Source organism: Delphinus delphis, chromosome 16, assembly GCF_949987515.2.
Source record: "Delphinus delphis chromosome 16, mDelDel1.2, whole genome shotgun sequence".
NCBI lineage: Eukaryota > Metazoa > Chordata > Mammalia > Artiodactyla > Delphinidae > Delphinus > Delphinus delphis.
Window position 1 is genome coordinate 11,261,934 of NC_082698.1, and position 22,314 is coordinate 11,284,247.

A 22,314-nucleotide genomic window follows, 5' to 3' on the forward strand; every position below is an offset into this window, starting at 1 on the left:
CAAATTTCTAGAACCATACAACCTGCCAAGACTGAATCAAGAAGAAACAGACAATTTGAACAGACCAATCACTAGTAGTGAAACTGAATTTCTAATAAAAAGAACTCCCAGCAAACTAAAGTCCAGGACCAGAGAGCTTCCCATGGGAATTCTATCAAACATATAAAGAAGAGCGGAGAAGCTGATACCTACCCTTCTCAAACTATTCCAAAAATTGAAGAGGAGGGAACACTCCCAAATTCATTCTATGAGGCCACCATTACCCTGATACCAAAACCAAACACACTACAAAAAAAAGAAAATTACAGGCCAATATCTTTAATGTATATGTAAAAACTGTCAACAAAATATTAGCAAACCGAATCCAACAACATATAAAAAGGATCATACACCATGATCAAGTGGGATTTATTCCAAAGATGCAAGGATGGTTCAACATTTGCAAATCAATTAATGTGATACACACATTAACAAAAGGAAGGATTAAAAATCACGATTATCTCAACAGATTCAGAAAAGCATTTGACAAAATTCAACATCTATTCATGGTAAAAAAAAAAAACTCTCATCAAAGTTGGTACAGAGGGAACATATCTCAACATAGTAAAGGCCATTTATGAAAAAACCCACAGCTAACAGCACACTCAGTGATGAAAAGCTGATCATATTTCCTCCAAATTCAGAAACAAGACAAGGATGCCCACTCCTGCCACCTCTATTTAACATAGTATTGGAAGTCCTAGCCACAGCAGTCAGAGAAAAAGAAATAAAAGGTATCCAAACTGGAAGGGAAGAAGTAAAACTGTCACTATTTGCAGATGACATGACACTATATATAGAAAACCTTAAAGTCTCCACCAAAAAACTATTAGAACTGATAAATGAATTCAGTAAAGTTGCAGGATATAAGATTAGTATACAGAAATCTGTTGCTTTTCTACACACTAAAAATGAACTATCAGAAAGAGAAAGCAAAAAAAGACAATCCTGCTTAAAATCTCATCATGAAGAATAAAATACCTAGGGGGAATTCCCTGGTGGTCCAGTGGTTAGGATTCTGGGCTTGCACTGCCAGGGGCCCAGGTTCGATCCCTGGTTGGGGAACTAAGATCCCACAAGCTGTGCAACACGGCCAAAAAAAAAAAGAAGAATAAAATACCCGGGAATAAACCCCAATGTTCATAGCAGCACAGTTTACAGCAGCCAAGATATGGAAGCAACCCAAGTGTCCATCAACAGACAAATGGATAAAGAAGATGTGGTACACATACACACACACACACACACACACACACACACACACACACACACACACACGATGGAATATTACTCAGCCATAAAAAAGCATGAAATTCTGCAATCTGCAGCAACATGGATGGACCTAGAAAATGTGTGTAGTGAAATAAGTCAGAGAAAGGCAAATACTGTATATCACTTTATTTGTGGAATCTAAAAAATAAAACGGATGTATCAATAGATACCAAAACAGAAACAGACTCACAGATTAAAAAAAAAAACCAAAGTAGTGGTTCCAGTAGGGACAGGGAAAGGGGTAGGGCAAGATAGGGGTATGGAATTAAGAGACACAAACTACTACGTATAAAATAGGTTAGCAACAAGGATATATTGTACAGCACAGAGAATTATAGCCATTATTTTGTAATAACTTTTAATGGAGTATAATCTGTAAAACTACTGAATCGCAATGCTGTACACCTGAAACAAATATAATAAGTCAACTATACTTCAATTAAAAAATAAAATTAATAGTTTAACATTAACCTTCCACCCCCCCCCAAAAAAACGAATGCATGCAAGATGATATGTAAAATTGTGTGCTTATATAAAAAACAAAAGTTAAAAAAAAAAATTAAAAAACAAAAGGGTAAGTGTGGTTACCATTAAGAGGCAAAACTAGGGGAATGCAGAGGTAAGAGGCTTTTGTTTTTCATTTGATACCCTTTTATACTGTTTAAACTTTGATGGCATATGAATGTTTTTATTTTTACTTATTTTAACATCAGTAAGGACTATAGAGGTGGTTAGAATATAGGTTTTTGTTTTTCTTTTACACTTTTCTGTAATAAATAGCCTATGTTCTGAGAAACTACCATATTACTAGCATTATGCTAAATGCTTTTGCATAAATTACCTCACTTCATCAAAAATATGACCCTGGGAGGTAAATCTTATTTATTGCGAGTGAGGAACCTGGAGCTTAGAGAGATTAAGGATGGTAAATGGAAGACTCTAAACACCACACCCAATATCTTTAAAAAAACAAGAAAGGTTTCCAGAGATGATACAAATAAAGAGGAAGAACTTATTTTTACTTTAAAGGTTGAAACAAACCATCATCAAGGGCAAGGTAGGCAAACTATTGCCTGCAGGTCAAACCTGGCCCACCACTTGTTTTTATAAATAACATTTTATTGAAAATAGCCAGGTCCATTGGCTTACATACTGCCTGTAGCTGCTTTCAGAGACTACACGGCCTACAAAGCCTTCAATATTTACTCTCTGGCCCTTCACAGAAAAGTCTGCTGAGCCTGGATCAAGTACAAAAAATTATCAAGCTTAACTTCAACGATGCATACTAAGCTTCAGCTACTGTGTTACCATAAACAGAAACTTCATGAGACAAATTTAAATTTCATTTTAGTTTCTATCATTGATATGACCTGTAGTAAACTTAAAAGCAATACACTAGTTATAAATATATCCCTACTGCAGAGTAAAAATGAACATTTATCAAACATTCAGTAAAATAATTACTTTTAAAAACCTAAACACTTTAATATCTTAAACAACATCACTACCTTTGGATTGTGCATAACAATTGTCTCCCCACTCGGAAACTCTAATCTGCGGTGCCACTGATTCGTGGTTACAGCTTTTTTATATTCAGCCTACAAGGGAAACAACATATGATCCAGTAAGACAAATCTATTAAGAGAAAGTGTGGAAGAAAATTATAACTATGATAGTAATAAAAATAATAGTAATAGCAGCTCTCCTGTACTAACTGGCTACCATACTTAATATCATTTTACATACAGTACCTCACATAACTGCTCTCAATCAGCCCTAAATAATATTGTCCCCATTACCTACAGGTGAAAACCAAGGTTTAAACAGTCTATTAATTTCCTAGGGCTGCCATAACAAAGTACCACAAACTGAGTGGCTTATAAAAACAGAAACTTATTGCCTCACAGTTCTAGAGGCTAGAAGTCTGAAACCAAGGTGTCAGCAGGGCCACATTCCCTCTGAAACTCATAGGGAATTCCTTCCTCGCCTCTTCCTAGCTCCTGGTGGTCTGTCAGCAATCTGTAGTATTCCTTGGCTTACAGACGCATCACTCCAATCCTCTACTTTCACATGGCCTTCTCCCTCTATGTTTGTCTTAACATGACTGTCTTCTTATAAGGATGCCAATCATATTGAATTAGGGGCCCATCCTACTCCAGTATGATCTCTTCTTAATTATATCTGCAACAACTCTATTTCCAAATAAAGTCACATTCTGAAGTACTAGAAGTTAAGACCTCAACCTATCTTTTTTTTTTTTTTTTTGGTGGTGGGGGGCAGACACAATTCTAATGCTAGCAGGCAGTTTTAGTTCACAGTTGCACAAGACCATACAGTGATCACAGAGGTAAGGAGCAAAAGCAGAACTGTGGTTCACTCCCACCCACGACCTTCTGACTCCAAAGACTTGACTGTCCCACCACTTTCTTACTCACCTTCCAGAGACACTATTCTGCTCTCTGTAAGGCAAAAGTCTGAGGGTCTCTTGGAGAAAGATTCAAGACCAGGTAAGGGGGAACCTCTGGTACACCCACTGAGTAACAGTGGGACTTCCTTGGTGGCGCAGTGGTGAAGACTCTGCGTTCCCAATGCAGGGGGCCCGGGTTCAATCCCTGGTCAGGGAACTAGATCCCACATGCATGCCACAACTAAGAGTTCTCATGCCACAACTAAGGAGCCCACTGCTGCAACTAAGGAGCCAGTGCAACCAAATAAATAAATATTTTTTAAAATGAGTAACAGTGATTATTTGACAATCATGTCAAAGTAGAAGTGTTTCTTTTTGTCTCCTGGGCAGTCATTCAGTAACAATTCCTCTCCATCAGCCTCTATCCAGCTGACCCTCTTCCTCACTACTTTTTAAAAAAATTTTAATATATTTGTTGACATTTTTTAAAAGCAAGATCACAAACAAAAATGTTTAAAGATTCACCATCTTAAGAATTATTTTCATTTCTTCATATTCCCTTTCAATCCACAGCTTTATAATAAATCTTGTCTGGTAGAGTATGTTTCTACTTTTCATTCTTCAAAATGGTCTTGATTATTCTTGATACTTTGATCTTCCATATAAAATTTAGGAGCAGTCTGCAAATTTTACTTAAAAAACCCTGATGTGACTTTGATTGGGATTACATACAATTTATAAAACAATTTGGGAAGAACTGACATCTTTATTATGTTGAGACTGTGCATCTATGAATGTAATATTTTGGTCTATTTCTTTAAGGTCATCTTTTACATCCTTCAATTCTGCTTCATAGTTTATTCTCCATAAAGTTCATATATACCTTTTGTTGGACGATTTTTCTACTTAGCCTGTAGTTTTGTTAGTGTTATAGTCTTCTTTTATTATTATGGTTTCTAATTGGTTATTTCTATTGCGTAGGAATGTTATTAATTTTTATACGCTGATTTTATATCCACAGACTTGCTGAACTCTTACACTGGTACTAATGGAATTTCTAGAGGTTCTCCTAGTTTTCTATGCAGACATTGATGTAATTATCAAATTAAGGTGTTTTTTGTTTCCAACTCTTCTATTGTTTTGTTTTAGTGCTCTGATAGGCTAGGATCATCTACAACACTAGCAATATGTATCACTTGATTCTCATTTTCTCACTGGCTTTTTCATTTCCTAAACTCCTCTGCCTCTTCCCTGATCTGGCTTGAGTTTCCTGGGTAGAGGCTGAACAGGAACTAAGGTCTCCTAAAGTTAAGAACAGCTATGTGCTATTGAGACGGTCAATACATGAATTCCATCCTCGAAGCCTGTGTCACCCATTTATAATCAAATATAGTATACACTTTCAAATACTGCTTAGACTTGAAAACATATACTTTAGCTTCAAAATAATAGGACTAAACATTCAACCTTGGGATGCTATACCTTCAGTAGGGTCTTGTCAAGGGTACCAAAAATTATAGTACACATTTGTTTGTTTATTTATTTAGGTCTAAAATTAAGCCAAAGATATCAGCATTCCTTTACATATTTTATTCCTTATTCAAATGATTAAAATTATGTTTTAGTAGACTGGTGCCTCCTGATATTTGGTATTTCCAGGAACAAAATTAATTTTATGCCTTCTTTTCAGTCTTTGCCCTTACCTGGGTTCTGACTCAGCTCTAAATCAGTGTTTTTCAAACTGTGGGTCATGACCAGCAACAAATTGTAAAATTAATATTTTCAATGACATAGAAAATATCTAACTGAATGACACCTAGTGAGGTAAGTGTTGTTCTATGTACCTTTCTTTGTTTCTAATGGTGCGTTAGAGCTCACTCATACCAGCTCACAAGAGCTGATCACACATACTGCTTCCCAACTCTGTGTCTAGTTACATCATGTTGCTAGCTTACTATTGGCCATGGTGGGAGTATTTACACCATGGAAATCAGCAAACACTATAAATCAGGGTTTTTTTCCCTGGAGAGCCAGTTTACCAAACACCACTGCCTCTGATAAATAAACACACATACTCATGGATGTGTATGTGTGTGTGTGTGTGTGTGTGTGTGTGTGTGTGTAAAATGTGTGTACTAAATCCAATCTAAAATGTATTCTTACTACACGTTGAAATGAAAAACATTTGAGGCCTCTGTTCTCAACAAGCTTCTTTTCCAATTTACTTAACCCCAACTAACATCTGTCTTAACTTCAGGCCAATATTCACCTTTTTGTACTGTTTTGGTTATAGAACAATATTTCATAGTCACTATTATAGAGATTGAGATTAATATTTCTAGGGCAGGCACAATTGATAATGACTATGACTAAGGATTACATTTACAAATTTTCTTTTGAAAAAGCAAAATACTCCACAAAAAATCTGTACTATTATAGCTATAAGAAAAACACACACACACACACAAAAAAAGAAAAACACGTATATGAATAAAGAACAGTTTAAAAAAATATTTTTAAAATGTAACATTTTATTTGAAAGGATGACAAGATTGTGATTTAATTTTTTTCTTATTTCTATTAATTATATTATGATGTTCTTCAAGGACAAAAAAATTTAGTAATTAACAGTCAGTTGCTAAACTTGACTGTCAGCTCCTAAAGAGAACATAAAGCCCAGTCCTTGCTTGAAGCTTTCAAAATATGAATCTAGGGAAGATTAACATTTTAGAGGTCCCTTTTAATGTCAATATTAGTATTGTTTTAATGTTTAATGTTAGTGTTGGTTACATAAGTTTTAGTTAATACATTAAAAAATAGTAACTAAAATGTTCCATACTCCATTTCCCATGTATGCAGATGAATTCATTTAACTTATTTCAAATATTTAATTACTCAATTATTAAGCAGAATTATAACAAGAAATTAACACAATTATGTAAAACAACATTAACCACCAATTTTAAGATGGCTAAAAAGTCTCACAATATTTGTTCCTATTCTTATATTTGTTTTCATAAACCAGAGGTGAATTTCAAGCCTTTTACTGAATATTAATTTGAAAAGCATCCATCTCCTTGGCATGTGTTGTCAGCAGCATATCACAGCAGCCTAAGCTCTTCTGAAGATTTGATATAAGTACCTTATTATATTAGATCTGTGATGTTCCCCTGAAAAACATTCTATCTTTAGACACCAGGCCACAATTAGTACCTCATGAAAGATGACACCAATTAAAAGGCAATCTTCTTTGCACACAGGATCAAGATAGGCTGTCTTGTAAATAAAGTCTGCTCCACTGTGAGTGGTGTTACATGAGGCTCCAACGTATACAGAGTCTATATGTTTTAAAGAAAAGCATAAAGGAATAAAGCCCACGTACCTCCAGTTTTTCACTGAACTCCTCTGTATAGGGAATAAATCTGCTGTCTGTGTCCCCTTTGTAAAACCAAGTACAGCGTCTCACTTCAGCTGGCTCCTCTTCCCAGTACACGGCTTTCCTCATCCGGTCATAGAGGTAAACGTCGTAGCGCCCTCCATCAGTGCCTAGAACCACACTCTCAGGGTCTGGCTGGACTGGAGCACAAAGACCACATTTTAACTCTACAGTTACAAGGTACATTTAAAAGTAATAAATAATGAATATGGTGACTTGTCTATCCTTAAAGACAAAGAACTAAGCTCATTTTTTTAAAAAAACAGAAGTTTAAGATTAATCTGTGCTGCTCAAAATGATGATTCTTTTAAGTGGAGAAGAAATAACGAGGGTAAAATATAAAAGCATGATCATGAAATAATTCAAATAATTGGTAGTTTTTTGTTTTTTTTAATCAAAGCAGCAATGCTCCATGAAGCATACTTCTAAAGAATAGGTGATTTTTAAGTCCCAAGATGAACTATCATCAGGATAAACAAAGAAACCTACTTCTATAGTGAAGACTTCTCAGAGTCTTAACACACTCTTATGCACTATCTCAAGAGATGGATGTAGTTACAGCACTTCCAAAACTCATCTGACCATGGAACACTTTTTTCACAGCATCTTCAGTAACAAGAGTTCCATAGAAAATGCTTTATAAACGCCCTATAGCTACAAACAAATAAGGGAAATAAGAAAACTGACACCTGGGTTATATGAACGACTCTATTTCTTGGATTTAAACTACCTTTAAACAAAAAGGAAAATTACTAAAACATTTCTTCAAATACCTTGCTCAAATAACTCAGAACTTACATTAATATTATCATCTTAAGGTACAGAGACTGGCAGGCTCTACAAGGATTAAAGAATTTGACATTCATAAAAAGTAGGCCATGGATGAATACTCTTCATTTCTCTCTTCCTAAAATCAGATACAAATGATGCAGGATTTGTGCTTACCTGAGTTATAGATTTCTTCAAGATTCAAAGAGTCAAACACACTGAAAGGCATCCACAGTTGCCTGTATTCTATCTCCTTGCAGTAAAACCAGTGGGGTTGGACAGGTTCATATTGGTTTTGAAGTAGAAAAAGAGACGACGCTTGCACAGAGGGACCCGCAGGTCTAGCAGGTGCCTGCTGCTGGGTTGGAGGGGACAGCCCTGGCTGCACTGAAGGAGGAATCTGGGGGGGACAAAAGTTAGGACCATCATGTCTGTCCAAAGGAACAATTCTGTATATGTTTCACACACAAACTAACATAGTAATGATTATCCTAAATATTTCTCTAGACAACTATTTAATAACCAGGCTCCAAAGCAAGTAAAACTTTTAAAAATCTAACAAACCCCAAAATCAGTTGCAAAGTGAACAGGACTTTCTCACACTGGTGGCAAAGTAAACTAATACCTTTACAGAAATCAACCTAGCAGTATGTCTCTTGTGATTTATTTAATCTTTAAAATATACATATTTCTTGGGAATTCCCTGTTGGTCCAGTGGTTAGGACTTGGCGCTTTCGCTGCTGTGGCCCAGGTTCAATCCCTGATCAGGGAACTAAGATCCCACAAGCGCCATGGACAAAAATAAATAAATAAATATAAATAAAAATAAAATGTGCATATTCCTTGACCTAGACATTCCATTTCTAAGAACTTATCCTAAAGATATAATTGTAAAAATTTACCCATAAGAATGTATATCAAAAAGTTATTTATAATAGACAATCAGTGGATACAATCTAAATGTCTAATAGAAACCTGATTAAATAAATCATCTTTTACTCATATGGGGAATTCTCTAGAACCATTAAAAACGTTATAGAAAAAATCTTAATAACACCTAAAATATGTTCACAAAAAACATACATAATGCTTGCTTGCTTGTTCATAAAAAACATACATAATGCTTGTGTTGGGACTTCCCTGGGGGCACAGTGGTTAGGCATCCGCCTGCCAGTGCAAGGGATACGGGTTCGAGCCCTGGTCCAGGAAGATCCCACATGCCCTGGAGCAACTAAGCTCGTGCACCACAACTACTGAAGCCTGCGCACCTAGAGTCCATGCTCTGAAACAAGAGAAGCCACCGCAATGAGAAGCGCGGGCACCACAACGAAGAGTAGCCCCCACTCAGGCACAACTAGAGAAAGCTCATGCACAGCAACAGAGACCCAACGCAGTCGAAAATAAATTAATTAATTAATTAAAAAAGAAAAAAAAAACAAAACACTATGCTTTTATCTTGAAAAAAGGATAAGAAAGACATAAAACAAAATAAAAACAGGGTTTTCTAGCGGCAATTTCTATTCAGTTGGCTATTCGGCATTTTTCAAATTTTCTGTACTGAAAATACTTTTAAAATCAGAATACAATTATTTTTTTAAATTTTTATTAAAAATCATTTTAGAATATTCTATCAATGCAAATGTACTGAGGTTGATAACTGTACTGTGGTTATGTAAAAAATACCCTTATTCTCAGGAAATACACACTGAAGAATCTAGGAGTAAAGAATCATAATGTATTTAACTGATCTTCAAATGTTTCCCCCCAAGATTGCACATATACAGAGTGAGAAAGGAAGGGAGGGAGGGAGGGGAGAAAAGGATACTCCAACACGTGTCAGCGTGCACGTTCACAAATGATAGAACAAATGTTCATGACAGGTAAATCTGGATTAGGGTACTGGGGTGTTCTCTGTCCTATTTTTATTTTTGCAACCTTTTTTTTTTTTTGCTGTACGCGGGCCTCTCACTGCCGCGGCCCCTCCCGCCGCGGAGCACAGGCTCCAGACGCGCAGGCTCAGCGGCCATGGCTCACGGGCCCAGCCGCTCCGGGGCATGCGGGATCTTCCCAGACCGGGGCACGAACCCGTGTCCCCTGCATCGGCAGGCAGACTCTCAACCACTGCGCCACCAGGGAAGCCCTGCAACCTTTTTTTATATTTAAAATTGTCATTTTAAAAATTCTTAATTAGGAATCTTTACAAAATTTCATCAGCAAACAAAGTATACTAACTTATATTACATGCTACAAATCTGGTTACTTTCTGATATGCTGAAATCCAACATTACCAAGAGTTTGTGTATTGGTAAGATTTAAATTAGATGGTAAAATGGAACCCATTCTTCATCCCCAAGAGAGAAGTCAGGTTACACTCTGATCGAAATACTATTATCTCTGCCACACTGGGCTGGGTTCTTAATTCTTCCTTTCAGTCATTTCCCTTTTTTTTGATTCAGTTCACTTCCCTTTGGAAATCAGTTGAATAATTAGTGGGGAAAAAAGGCATAAAGGAATTTCATAAAATTTACCCAATGCAAAAGTTATTCCATTCCTCCCCTGAGACAGAGTTTGACTGTCTAGATCCAAACTCCATAAATGTAAATAAAAGAAATTATTGGAGTAATCAATTTTAGTCCCACCAATTGAGTGTTTTGATTGAGTAGTATAATTAAAAAATGAGAAGCTGGCAGTCTGCTAATAATTGCTCCGACTTTCACATGTCCCTAGATGACATTTGTTATTGGTATGTTACATTAAATCTGGAAATATTGGCATATGGTTAACTCATTAAAATCAATTACTACTTCCATAAATAGATAATATAAACTGAAATATGAACCATTCAATGAGCTATCTTTAAAAGATTGTTTACTTCAAAGCATGTAGCTTAAAAAAAATACCCTCTGAAAATAATTTGTCATCATATTGATTATTAAAAGCACAGTGTTGGGCTTCCCTGGTGGTGCAGTGGTTGAGAGTCCACCTGCCGATGCAGGGGACACGGGTTCGTGCCCCGGTCCGGGAAGATCCCACACGTCGTGGAGTGGCTGGGCCTGTGAGCCATGGTCGCTGAGCCTGCGCGTCCGGAGCCTGTGCTCCGCAACAGGAGAGGCCACAACAGTGAGAGGCCCGCGTACGGCAAAAAAAAAAAAAAAAAAAAAAAGCACAGTGTTTTCAAAAACACAGGTTAAGATGAGAGCGATTAAAAATTACAGTGAATAATTAGGATATAAAAAACATGTTTCCATACCGATGGCAGAGATCCTGGAGGCATCTGGTACATCTGAACAGGGGGTCCAGAGGGCGGGGGATGGGTAGGATGGGCCGGTGTTTGGCCCTGCTGCAGCTGTGGCGGTGCAATATAAGGATTAGCCCTGCTGCTTACAGCTGTGTGGCGATATGGATTGTATCCTTGTTGGGGCGTTCCTTGGGGTGGGCTCCCAAAATTTGAAGGAGGGAGACTACTAGGCTGAGAAGGCAGATAAGTATTTATTCCCGTTTGTGAAGCAGGTGGAGCACCATAGTGAGCCTTCGAAATGGATGGTGAAAATGCATTCGACATATCTTGGGATCCGGTGGTAAAAGGGAGAGCAGTTGGGGGCTTGGAGAATGCTGACTGTCCAGCCGATGTTGCTGCAGTTGTTAACGGTGACTGTCCAATATTCCCAAAAGGATCACTACTGCTTGATACCTGAGAGAAGTAACTAAATGTCTGTGGGGTAGACGTGTGAGCAGAAGTCTGACCAAGGAAGCTGTCCTCCTCACCCACATCTGTGGAATCCTCTGAAAGGGAACAGAAGGGTACATGGTTTAAAGGTATGCCATCACTCGCAGATCTAGCAATTATACCTCTTATTTTGTTGTTCAAACTTACATTTCTGCATTAAAGACAATAATGAAAAACTTTTTTTTCTTTGAAATAAATAACTAGAAAACATGAATAAGAAACAAGAGGGAAAAATACTAACTCATTCGTAAGCTCACCTCCCAGAGACAATCACTGTTAACACGGTTAATATTTTGATACATACCTTTCCACACTTTTAAAATAAATATAGTTATATACTATTTATTTTGTAGACATGTATAAATTATGTAGACATATATGTATATAGGAGAAGGTTTTAAAAATGGAAACAAAATCTATACTCCTAGTTTTACATGTTATTTTGAATACTGTTTTTTCCTGGTAAGAAACAATTCAAATACTGTTCTGCTACCCAAACACACAAAACTTTATTTCTACAGTAAGGACAAGAAACTAAAGTACAGGTATTAACTCTGTTGACAACAAGGGGTGTGTCAGGGCTCTTACCTACAAAGCACTCATTATATAAGTGAACATGTGGTATTTGTATTCCTGAGGCAAAGTAGGTCAACCGTTAATTGCCATCCCTAAAACCACACAGTATCACAACCAGATAGTCATTAGAGAATGCCAAGTCACTGGAAAAGTCATTTTCTAACTAAGGGAAGTTCTCCTCACTTCCCTTTGCCCAACTTGATCTTCACTGTGGGTATTATTAGCATCAAACTATTTATCCTCTCTTCTGCTACCAAGTCCTAAAATAGTGATAAAAATATTTTCCTTCTACATGGCCTCAAAAGTCCAGTCTGGGCTTCCCTGGTGGTGCAGTGGTTAAGAATCCGTCTGCCAATGCAGGGGACATGGGTTCAAGCCCTAGTCCGGGAAGATCCCACATGCCGCGGAGCAACTAAGCCCGTACGCCACAACTACTGAGCCTGCGCTCTAGAGCCCACGAGCCCCAACTACTGAAGGTTGCATGCCACAACTACTGAAGCCTGCACGCCTAGAGTCCGTGCTCCGCAACAAGAGAGCCACCGCAATGAGAAGCCCGTGCACTGCAACAAGTAGCCCGCACTCACCCCAACTAGAGAAAGCCCGCGCGCAACAACAAAGACCTGACTCAGCCATACATACATACACACATACATACATACATAAATAAACAGAAATAAAAAAGCCCAGTCTACCTTTCCTCAGGAAACTTTTAGGAGGCCTTAGCTTCTAACGTTGTCTTCCTCTTCCTAATCTTTTCCTTCTCCCATCTCATTCCCTCTCATTTCCAATTCCCTCTTATCTCCCACTGCTGGAGGCATAGAGCAGATCAGGAGGGTGGACCCTCTCCCAGCACACAGGCACACTAGTCCCTGCCCTTGAGACCTGCCAAAGGGTGGCCTTTCAAGCTCTGAGCTCCTTCTTGACCTTTACTGAATGAGGCCTTCAGCTCTTAGACTGCTCTCATTATATTTCACACACATCAATTTAACTGAGATACTCCACTATTCAAAATACTCCTCTGAGTTGTTTCTTTGTAACTAAAAATATCTTCCTGCACAAGGGCCCCCCCCCCCCCGCCCCCCGGCACCCCAGGCACTGTCTGCTTATATCGTTCTACTTTTCTGATACATTTCCGATTCCTACCCTCTCTTTTCAGTCACATGAACCTCACTTGGACTCAGATTTCTTAGTTGATGTCTTAACATCTAAAAGCAGAGGAGAAAACCTCTGTGGTGTCTTTCATCCTTTAAGACAACTTGGGATCAACCTGATCCAAGAGACTTTTTTCTGATTAGCATTAATTACAAACAAAATACTGATCTCAACAAGCTGCCAGCCTCACCTCAGGGGCACTTTCTAATTACATGTGGACACATCTGGCATCAAGAACCATAACTTTAATAAGCACCTGTATACTTGGGACACTCCCAACTCTGTCTCAAACTGAGACTGATCTTATGTGTCCCAGAACCTATCTTCCAACTGCCTCCTCAATACTTTTTGACAGGTTCAGCCACATATACCTCAGACTTAGTAAGCCTGAACTGAATTTGTCATCTTAACTGTCCCCCTTCATGTCCCCCCTTTTACACATATCACTAACCTCAACAGATGTCTGCCAACATCCATCCAGACACTCAAACCAGAAATCTCCTCTCTCAGACTGCTCCCTCCCCCTCACACCCTTCATTTAATCATTCAGATCCTCATTAAAGAAATATGTACACAGTATCCATTACATGCCAGGTGGTGCTATGTCTTGGGGCTGAAACTGAACAAAGAGAAGGGGACTCTGCACTGCACAGCCTGGACCCCCGTGAGTCACTAAATACCATCAATTCGACTGTGTAGAAATCTCTCATATCTGTTCCCTGCTCTTCACACCCAGTGTGGCTGACCAGGGCTAGAGTGCCACAGGCTCCTGCCTGACTCGCAGTGGCTTCCAGATCGGCCGCTCTTGCTACGGTCAGCTTCACTCTGGTGCAATCTCTGCAATCTCAGGAAACTCCAGTCTTTCTGAAACACACCTCTAATCCCACTGCCTTGTTCAGAACCCTTCAAGGGCACCCTCCACACCCCACAGGGTAAACTACAAACTCCTCAGTGTGGTGTCTGAGGCCCTTCGTGATCTGGGCCCCGCTGACCACTTGAAGCACTCCCCTGCATTCACTCTAGTCACATGGAGGGGTGCAGCGGGGGAGGGACGGGGCGAGAGGGAAAAAGCACGGGATGGAAAGAGAATGTGAGCACCTACCACCAAATCCCACCAAATCAGCAGGTTTCTCTCACACCTCCAGACTCTCACATCTCTGTCTCCCCAGACTCCCTAATTTCTATGTATCCTTCAATATTCAGCTCAAGAACTGCCTCCGCTGTGAGGTCCTGAAGGCCCGAGGGATATCCTCTCCCTGGTCAGCCAGCCTGACAGCCACAGCTCTCAGAGCAGCCTATCAATCCCTCTTTCCAGCCGTCATAAACCTGTATCACAATTACTTACACAGCTGGGTACACTGCGTCTGTATATACTGTGCAGTCGTGAGGGCAATGCTGTCTGCTCCTCTGTGTCTCCCGGACACCGGGAACAGGGCCTGGCAAACGGAAGCTGCTCAATCCAGGTTTGTGAAATGGAATTGCTTCCTATGTGTCTCTTTCACTGACATGATTAACTGTTGCTTCCAATGTGACAGGTTCTCCTTTTGTCTCTGGAAATTATCTGAATGGGTTTCTAATGATCAAATCTTTTTTAAAGGTAGAAAAATATTTGTTACAGAATTTTAGTTCTAAAAAGTATTAATTTTCCTATTAAAAAAATAAACCAGGCTTCCCTGGTGGCGCAGTGGTTGAGAGTCTGCCTGCCGATGCAAGGGACACGGGTTCGTGCCCCGGTCCAGGAAGATCCCACATGCCGCGGCGCGGCTGGGCCCGTGAGCCATGGCCGCTGAGCCTGCGCGTCCGGAGCCTGTGCTCCGCAACGGGAGAGGCCACAACAGTGAGAGGCCCGCATACCGCAAAAAAAACAAAAATAATAAAAAAATAAATCATCTCCAAGAAACAATAGTTTTCAAGACAGGTAAGTTATCCTGTTACTTAGCAATGAAGATGTTTAGCATTTACGGACAGTAACAGACACAAACAAATTATATAGCAAGGAAGATGGGGCATGAATCAAACATCTGTGAAGCAGAGGATGTCATGAAAACCCCATGTACAGCCTTATTTATTCCTGCAACCTCCCAAAGCATTCTGCTCCAGCCATGCTAGTCCTCCACCAAAAATGGCAATGATGAACCTTTCAGCCACACTATCAAAACAAGACATACATATTCCTGACTGCCACCCTTTCATTTATTCAATAAGTTTCTATTGAAAAATCGGTCTACAGCATACCAGACACTGTTCTAGGCATAAGTTCCTGCTCTCATAGAGCTTACATGTTAGTGGGATAAGATAAACAAATATGGGACTTCCCTGGTGGTGCAGTGGTTAAGAATCCACTTGCCAATGCAGGGGACAAGGGTTCGATCCCTGGTCTGGGAAGATCTCACGTGCCACAGAGCAACTAAGCCCATGTGCCACAACTACTGAAGCCTGTGCGCCTAGAGCCCATGCTCCGCAACGAGAAGCCACAACAATGTGAAGCCCGCGTACCACAACGAAGAGTAGCCCCCACTCACCATAACTAGAGAAAGCCCGCGTGCAGCAACGAAGACCCAACGCAGCCAGAAATAAAAAGTAAAATAAATTTAAAAATTTTAAAAGGATAAACAAATATTTGTACACATCAGGTGGTGATAAGTACCAAGAAGAAACATAACACAAGGGAAGAGGAACCATCATGTATTGTCTCTGATTTGCCCTTCTTCACTTCTCCATGAAACTTTCCTCAGTCTTCCAAACAAGAATAAATTATTCAACAGGAAAATATTCAACATTTACTGAGGATCTATGTGCTAGGCACTAAACAAGATCCTAGAAATAAAAAGGTAAATAAGTTATAGCTGCAAACTTCAAGAAGCCCACAGTCCAAATAGAGAGGCAGACATGTTTATTTCTCAAACATTTATATAACACTATGTGCCAAGCACTATATTCCGTGCCTGACAAAAATCAGTTCACTTCTCATCACAGCCCATATGGAAAATGAAGAACAGAGAGGTAAAGTAATATGCCTGAGGTCACACAGCAAGTAATTGGCAGGGCTAGGGCTGGAATACAGTCTGTGCTCCCCAACACCAGGTCTGGGTTATGCCACGTAATCGTTAAAAAGCAATCTCCCTAGACAATAATAAAGATATGTACAAAGTGCTAAGATGCACACAGGAGTAGGGACTTGAGAACAAGCAAGGGCTCCTTAGAGAAAATGATGCATCGCCTTGAAAGATGACTGCGTTCTGTACCTCTACTTTGCAAATACTACGTGTCTATCCTAAGAGATATCCTACAGTATCCTAGGAGAGGAGGAGGCACTAATTTTTTTGCATTCCCTGCAAGCACCTGAGTGTCCAACAGGAGGTGTTCAACAAAAATCTGTGGAATGCCAGTTCAGGAGTGTCCAGCACTGGGAACAGTTCCTTCCACGAAGAGCTTGGCCCCCGCCCCCAACATCCCAAAGTCCTCAGGACACTCAAACCTGGCCACTGATGGCCCTGGCAAGGTACCAGAGGGTCGGGTCCAGGCACAAGGAAAACCTCCCCTCCGACCCTCGCCACCGCCCGCCGCCCGCCCACCTCCCCGCACACACTTGCCCCACCGGATCCTCATCTCCTTATTACCTCCGGGCAAGAGCAGGGAGGCCGAGGCAGCGGCAGCCTGGGTAACTGGGATAAAGGGCACGTTGAAGCTGAACTCCGTGGCCGAGGAGGAGAAAAGTAAGTTCGTGCCCGACGAGGAGTTGGAAGCTGCGCCTCCGCCACCGTTAGGTTTCCTCTCAGCCATGGCTGCGGCCCACCTTCCGTTACACGTCTACTGGGGGCCGGTGCGGAACCACCAGCCGGAAACCGGTCACTGTCGGGGCCAACAAACTTCCGCACTTGCGCACAAGGGCCGGAACTCCGGACGGCTGGTCAGCCTCCCTCTGCCTTCTCCTACGATGCCGCCAGGAACCAACATGGCGGCGCAGGCTTCACGCCCGGGTCCTAGCACGTGACACCCTCGGCCGCTGCCGGGGCCGGAAGGGAGGCAGAGGTGGAGGCCGCGACTGAGGTTGGAGCGTGGGAGAGGGAATGCATCTGGTTGTGAATCAAAGTACTAATCGGCACTGAAAATCTCGGCTTGCGGGGGGCTCTCTAGGCTTCCTAAAAGTACCCACAGAAGCGTCTAACTAGATAAAATTTTGGAGGAACAGCGAAAGCACGCAGGCGCAGGTAGCAGAGTGCTAGCTGCTGACAGAGGGAGGAAAAGGTGTGGGGGCCATTTGCAGCTAAAGTCTAGCCAAACTCACCAATTGTAACCAAACACCCGCATCTAACCCGCCCACGTTGTTTTGAACTGAATTGAACTCTTGTTTGTCATTCGCCCAGAAATAGAAATGGTAGAACTTTTGAAGTTTTTAAGCCAAAGAGAAGAAAAAAAAGTTTAAAAGTGAAACCAGGGAATTGACATTTAAAATAGGCGTGTGACTTTTTAAATAGTTTTCTACACCTGTCTAAAATAATCTGACTAGTTTAATCCTAAAATGCACTATGGATAATTTGGATATAATTGTCATCTTTCACATAGTTAGAGATTATGAAAGAAAAAATAACAGATAATCAACTTCTTGGAGGGTGGGAGAGGGATAGAAGAAACCCAAAAGAAGCTTTCAAATAATGAAACTACCCTCTCCCCCAGCTGTTCACACCTATATAGTATCTGTTTATTTATTAATTCAACAACTAGTATGCTTACTGTCAAAACAAAACAAAAACAAAGCCAGATACTAGTTTAAAGCAATAAGGATAGATTTTTATTGCATTAAGGAAGTGGGTTCATCGTGAACTGAACTTCCCAAAAACAAAAGGCTGGAGACTTTAAAGACTGGCGTGTGCTAAGGCAAAGGCATCGAAGGGTGCCAAGGGGTGTTGGTCCATGTGACTGGGCTTGTTAATTGGCACTTATATGGAGCAGAAATTAACTTCTCATATCTTTATGACATGCAGTGGTACAAGTTAGAGCAAGGTACCCACCAGGCTGGGAGGAGACAGCTCTCAGGTCCTTGAGAAGGCAGTTCTGGGTGACAAAAGATTTATATCCGAAAGGGGTGGAGAAAGGTTTTATAATCGCAAGCTTTCTAAAGTAACTGCTTTAAGGGAGGTTCAGGGCCTATATGCCTATCACCTGGTTTGGGTTGGAAGAAACAGTAAATTCTCCTGGCAGTGTTGAGCTTTCTCAGGCAGGCATTTTAAGGGGAACAGGGTTCATCCTGGGGACATAGCCTTAAGCTGTTGGTAGCCATTCTAGAGTTTGGTCAAGGGGGTCTTTGTCATTACTATGGGTGGTCGAAGCAGTATACTAAACATTGGGGTACCATGGTATACAAGATAGACACAGGACCTTTCCTTCTTGGAGCTTACAGTCTGGTAAGGAAGACAGACAACTAAACACATAATAACAATAAACTGAAGTGTGATGAAAATAATGTACAATTTCTCAAAGTGTGTTGTGTGGAATACTGACACCATCAGGAGAGGGAGGTGTAACCCTTTTAGGGGAGGGATAGCAACTATTTAGAACAATCAGACCATCAACAAAGGACCTACCTCATCTGGAGTGACATGAAAGTCTTTCCTGAAGAAGAAATATTAAAGTTGACACCTGAAAGCCAATGAGTAGAAGTTAACCGGAAAAGCTTGGAGGAGAGGGACCGGAAGAAGTGGTGAGAGACAATTACAGATAAAGTTACAGTATGTAGGGTTACCTTAAGATGCCATATTTTTTTTTTTGCGGTATACGGGCCTCTCACTGTTGTGGCCTCTCCCGTTGCGGAGCATAGGCTCCGGACGCGCAAGCTCAGCAGCCATGGCTCACGGGCCCAGCCGCTCCGCGGCATGTGGGAGCTTCCCGGACCGGGACACGAACCCGTGTCCCCTGCATCAGCAGGCAGACTCTCAACCACTGCGCCACCAGAGAAGCCCAAGATGCCATATTTTAATGTTAAAAGAAACATGGGTTACCCCATGGCTGGAGCCTAGTGAGCAACTGGGAGAAAGCTGGGAGATAAGAATGAAAAGTAGACCAAGGCCAGATGATACAGGGTCCTTACAAGTTAAGAGCAAAAGGGACTGAAAGAAGGATTTAAAGGAAGGTGGAGAAATAACATTTGCTCTGTAGAAAGTTCACTCTGTCTTCAGTGTAATAAAATAGATAAGGAAAGAGCAAGCTTCGGGAGCAGAAAGAACAGTTGGCCGACTGATGCAGCGGACCAGCTGAGCAATGATGGTGGCTCAAATTAGAGCGATTGGAGTAGGAATGAACAGAAACAGGAGTAATTTCTGGGGAAAGATGTCAGATTGAACAGCTGTATCTTCATTTTCTTCTTCCTGAAGCTCTGTTGAAAACACAGATGGATTTGCTTGTTTTTTTAGGCATAAACCCATAAGGATGAGGAAAATGGGAGAAGATTTGGCAGCAACAGATTTTGGAAGGCACCAAAAAGTAGGCAAGTAGTAGATGATTTAGCAAACCAGTAGTGGGGAACACTCAAAGGCAACATTATTTGCACCACAGGATCACCAAAAGATTTAGGACCTGATGACCTCAGGCACCTCTGGAAGTGGCAGTCCAGTGGAAGAGAGAGGTCCTATAATTAGGAGGATTGGTTAAAACTGTTTAAGAAACAGACCCCCTCCCCCACTCTCAGTAACTGGACTATTGACCATCCTCCTTAAAGGAAAAAAGCTGGGGCTTCCCTGGTGGCGCAGTGGTTGAGAGTCCGCCTGCCGATGCAGGGGACACAGGTTCGTGCCCCGGTCCGGGAAGATCCCACATGCCGCGGAGCGGCTGGGTCCGTGAGCCATAGCCGCTGAGCCTGCACGTCTGGAGCCTGTGCTCCGCAGCGGGAGAGCCCACAGCAGGGCGAGGCCCGTGTACCGCAAAAAAAAAAAAGGAAAAGAGCTGAGTTTTCCCTTCTGGAGAGGGTAAAACAGAAGGAAGATTAAGCAAATACGTACATACTGAGTAATAAAACACCCTGTTCCACAAACCCAGCCCAATTTCTTCACTCAGCTCCAAAAACACTAGCTGCTGGGTCTTCAACCTCTAGGCAGGAGATTAGAAGCATCTTGTTGGGGTCACGGAACAAAAGATCTAGAGAGAATTAAATCTGGGTTTCGCAATGAGACAGCCCAGAGCAGAATCACCCCCTAATTAAGCTCACAATCAACAAGCCCCAGGAACACACCCTCCACTAACCCAAGAGCCTCTTCTTGGTCACTGATTTGCACCTCTGGTGTCAGCTCGGCTCACAATGGACCCTAAGTGCCCCTGAGCCACTGGTGGCTCCTGCGCCTATTGTAGCTCCTGCAAATGCACCTCCTGCAAGAGCTGCTGCCCCGTGAGCTGTGCCAAGTGTGCCCAGGGCTGCGTCTGCAAAGGGGCCTCGGACGAGGGCAGCTGCCGCGCCCGAGGTTGCGAAAGCCTGCTCCCAGGTGTAAATAGAACAACATGCGTGAACCTGCCCTTAAAATTTGTTTCCTACTACCCTGACCGGCTTGCTACATTCCTATTTCCATGAAATACTTGTAAGAAAATAAACTTATCTAGACAAAAAACCAACAAGACCCATGTATATGCTCTGAGCTCCCAATCACCTTTTTAGTCCCCATGCTTTTTGTTTTGTTCAGATATTCATTCAGCAAATATTATTATGTGAACCTGCTCCTATGCCAGACACGGGGGATACAAGAGTGGACAAATGGGCAGAGCCGTGACAGTTCACACTCTAGGGGACAGCCACCCTCTCTTGCTTCCATACTCACCTCCACCTGGCAAGGCAGGTGAACTGGGAGGATGAGACACAGGTGACTGAAGGGAAAGTGTGCTAATTTCTGATTCAGGGAACACAGTGGAACAGGAGGACAAACTGGAACCTAAAAATGGAGATGCCTGGCCATTAGATATATGGCTCTGAAACTGAAGAAAGAAGTCCAGGCTTAAAATGAGATGTAGGAGGCATCAGCTCACATGTAGGTGATTCAGAAATTGTGGGAAAAGAGCCTCGTGTTCTGTCACTGTCAGAAATGGCCATTCTTTTGGAGGAAGGTTTGTGTTGCTTTCTGTATAAGGTGATGTGCTGGGCACCAAGTCAGGTTGACAGATGTGATCAGAAAAAGCACAGGTGGGAGGTAGTCCCCACACTTTAAATACGATTACCACATACTCGAGAAGATTCTTTAACCTGGAAGATAGTGATTCAAACAAGACCCACAAAAGGAACAAAAAATGGCAATTTAGAAGAAATTACCGACACAAGAAGGCAAGAACTTTCAAAAATCTATCAATAATATCTTCAGAGGGATCTGCAACCAAGAAGCAAGATCAGGTGATGTTTAAGAAAGAAAAGACAAGAAATATTTAGGGAACAAAAAAGAAAGTCAGTAGAAGGAAAAAAAGTATGAGGAAATTTCTCAAAAAGTAAAGCAAAAAGACAGATGGAAGCTAGGAGAGAAACCTAAGAAAATTAGATTGCCATGCAAGAAAATCCAATATCTGAATTTTAAAAGCTCTGCTAAGAGAGACAGAAAGTACAGGGGAGGGAATCATCAAGGGAAAAAAAAATTTTTTTAATTCCCAGAAATGAAGTATACAAGTTTCTCATTGGTACCCAGCACAATGGTTGAAAACATACATACTGGAGCATTAGAGACAAAGATCTCTAAAGGTTCCAGAAGGATAAAAACAGGTCAAATGCAAAGAAATTCAGCTCCCAAAATATTTACCTCTCAAGCACACTTTCTAAGAAAATATGAAGGACTTGCTCCACCAAAAGAAAAAGAATAAGGCTAAGAAAGTCTTCCTATGGGGGGATGCAGGTAACATGATAGCCAACACAGGTGTACAGGGGAATTCAAGCAAATTCCCAAACAGACCCCAAAATGCAAGGACTCAAACAAA

The 22,314-nt window shown here is 41.1% G+C and overlaps 1 protein-coding gene and 1 non-coding gene across 4 annotated transcripts in view; one reads left to right on the forward strand and one right to left on the reverse strand.

Annotated features, from left to right (window-relative positions):
* SEC23IP (SEC23 interacting protein) overlaps nt 1–17,205 on the reverse strand; it is a 46,809-nt gene extending 29,604 nt beyond the window's left edge. For all 3 annotated transcript variants that reach the window (XM_060033951.1, XM_060033948.1, XM_060033949.1), the window contains exons 1-5: nt 16,998–17,205; nt 11,173–11,705; nt 8,100–8,322; nt 7,101–7,294; nt 2,820–2,909 (exon numbers count right to left, since the gene is read on the reverse strand). In XM_060033951.1, coding sequence (XP_059889934.1) covers nt 2,820–2,909; nt 7,101–7,294; nt 8,100–8,322; nt 11,173–11,705; nt 16,998–17,160 — 1,203 coding nt within the window. In that variant the 5' untranslated portion in view covers nt 17,161–17,205. The remainder of the gene's footprint in view (nt 1–2,819; nt 2,910–7,100; nt 7,295–8,099; nt 8,323–11,172; nt 11,706–16,997) is intronic.
* TRNAA-UGC (transfer RNA alanine (anticodon UGC)) lies at nt 1,032–1,104 on the forward strand. Its single transcript has one exon. It is a non-coding gene; the product is annotated as a tRNA-Ala (tRNA).
* Nucleotides 17,206–22,314: the final 5,109 nt, after the last annotated feature.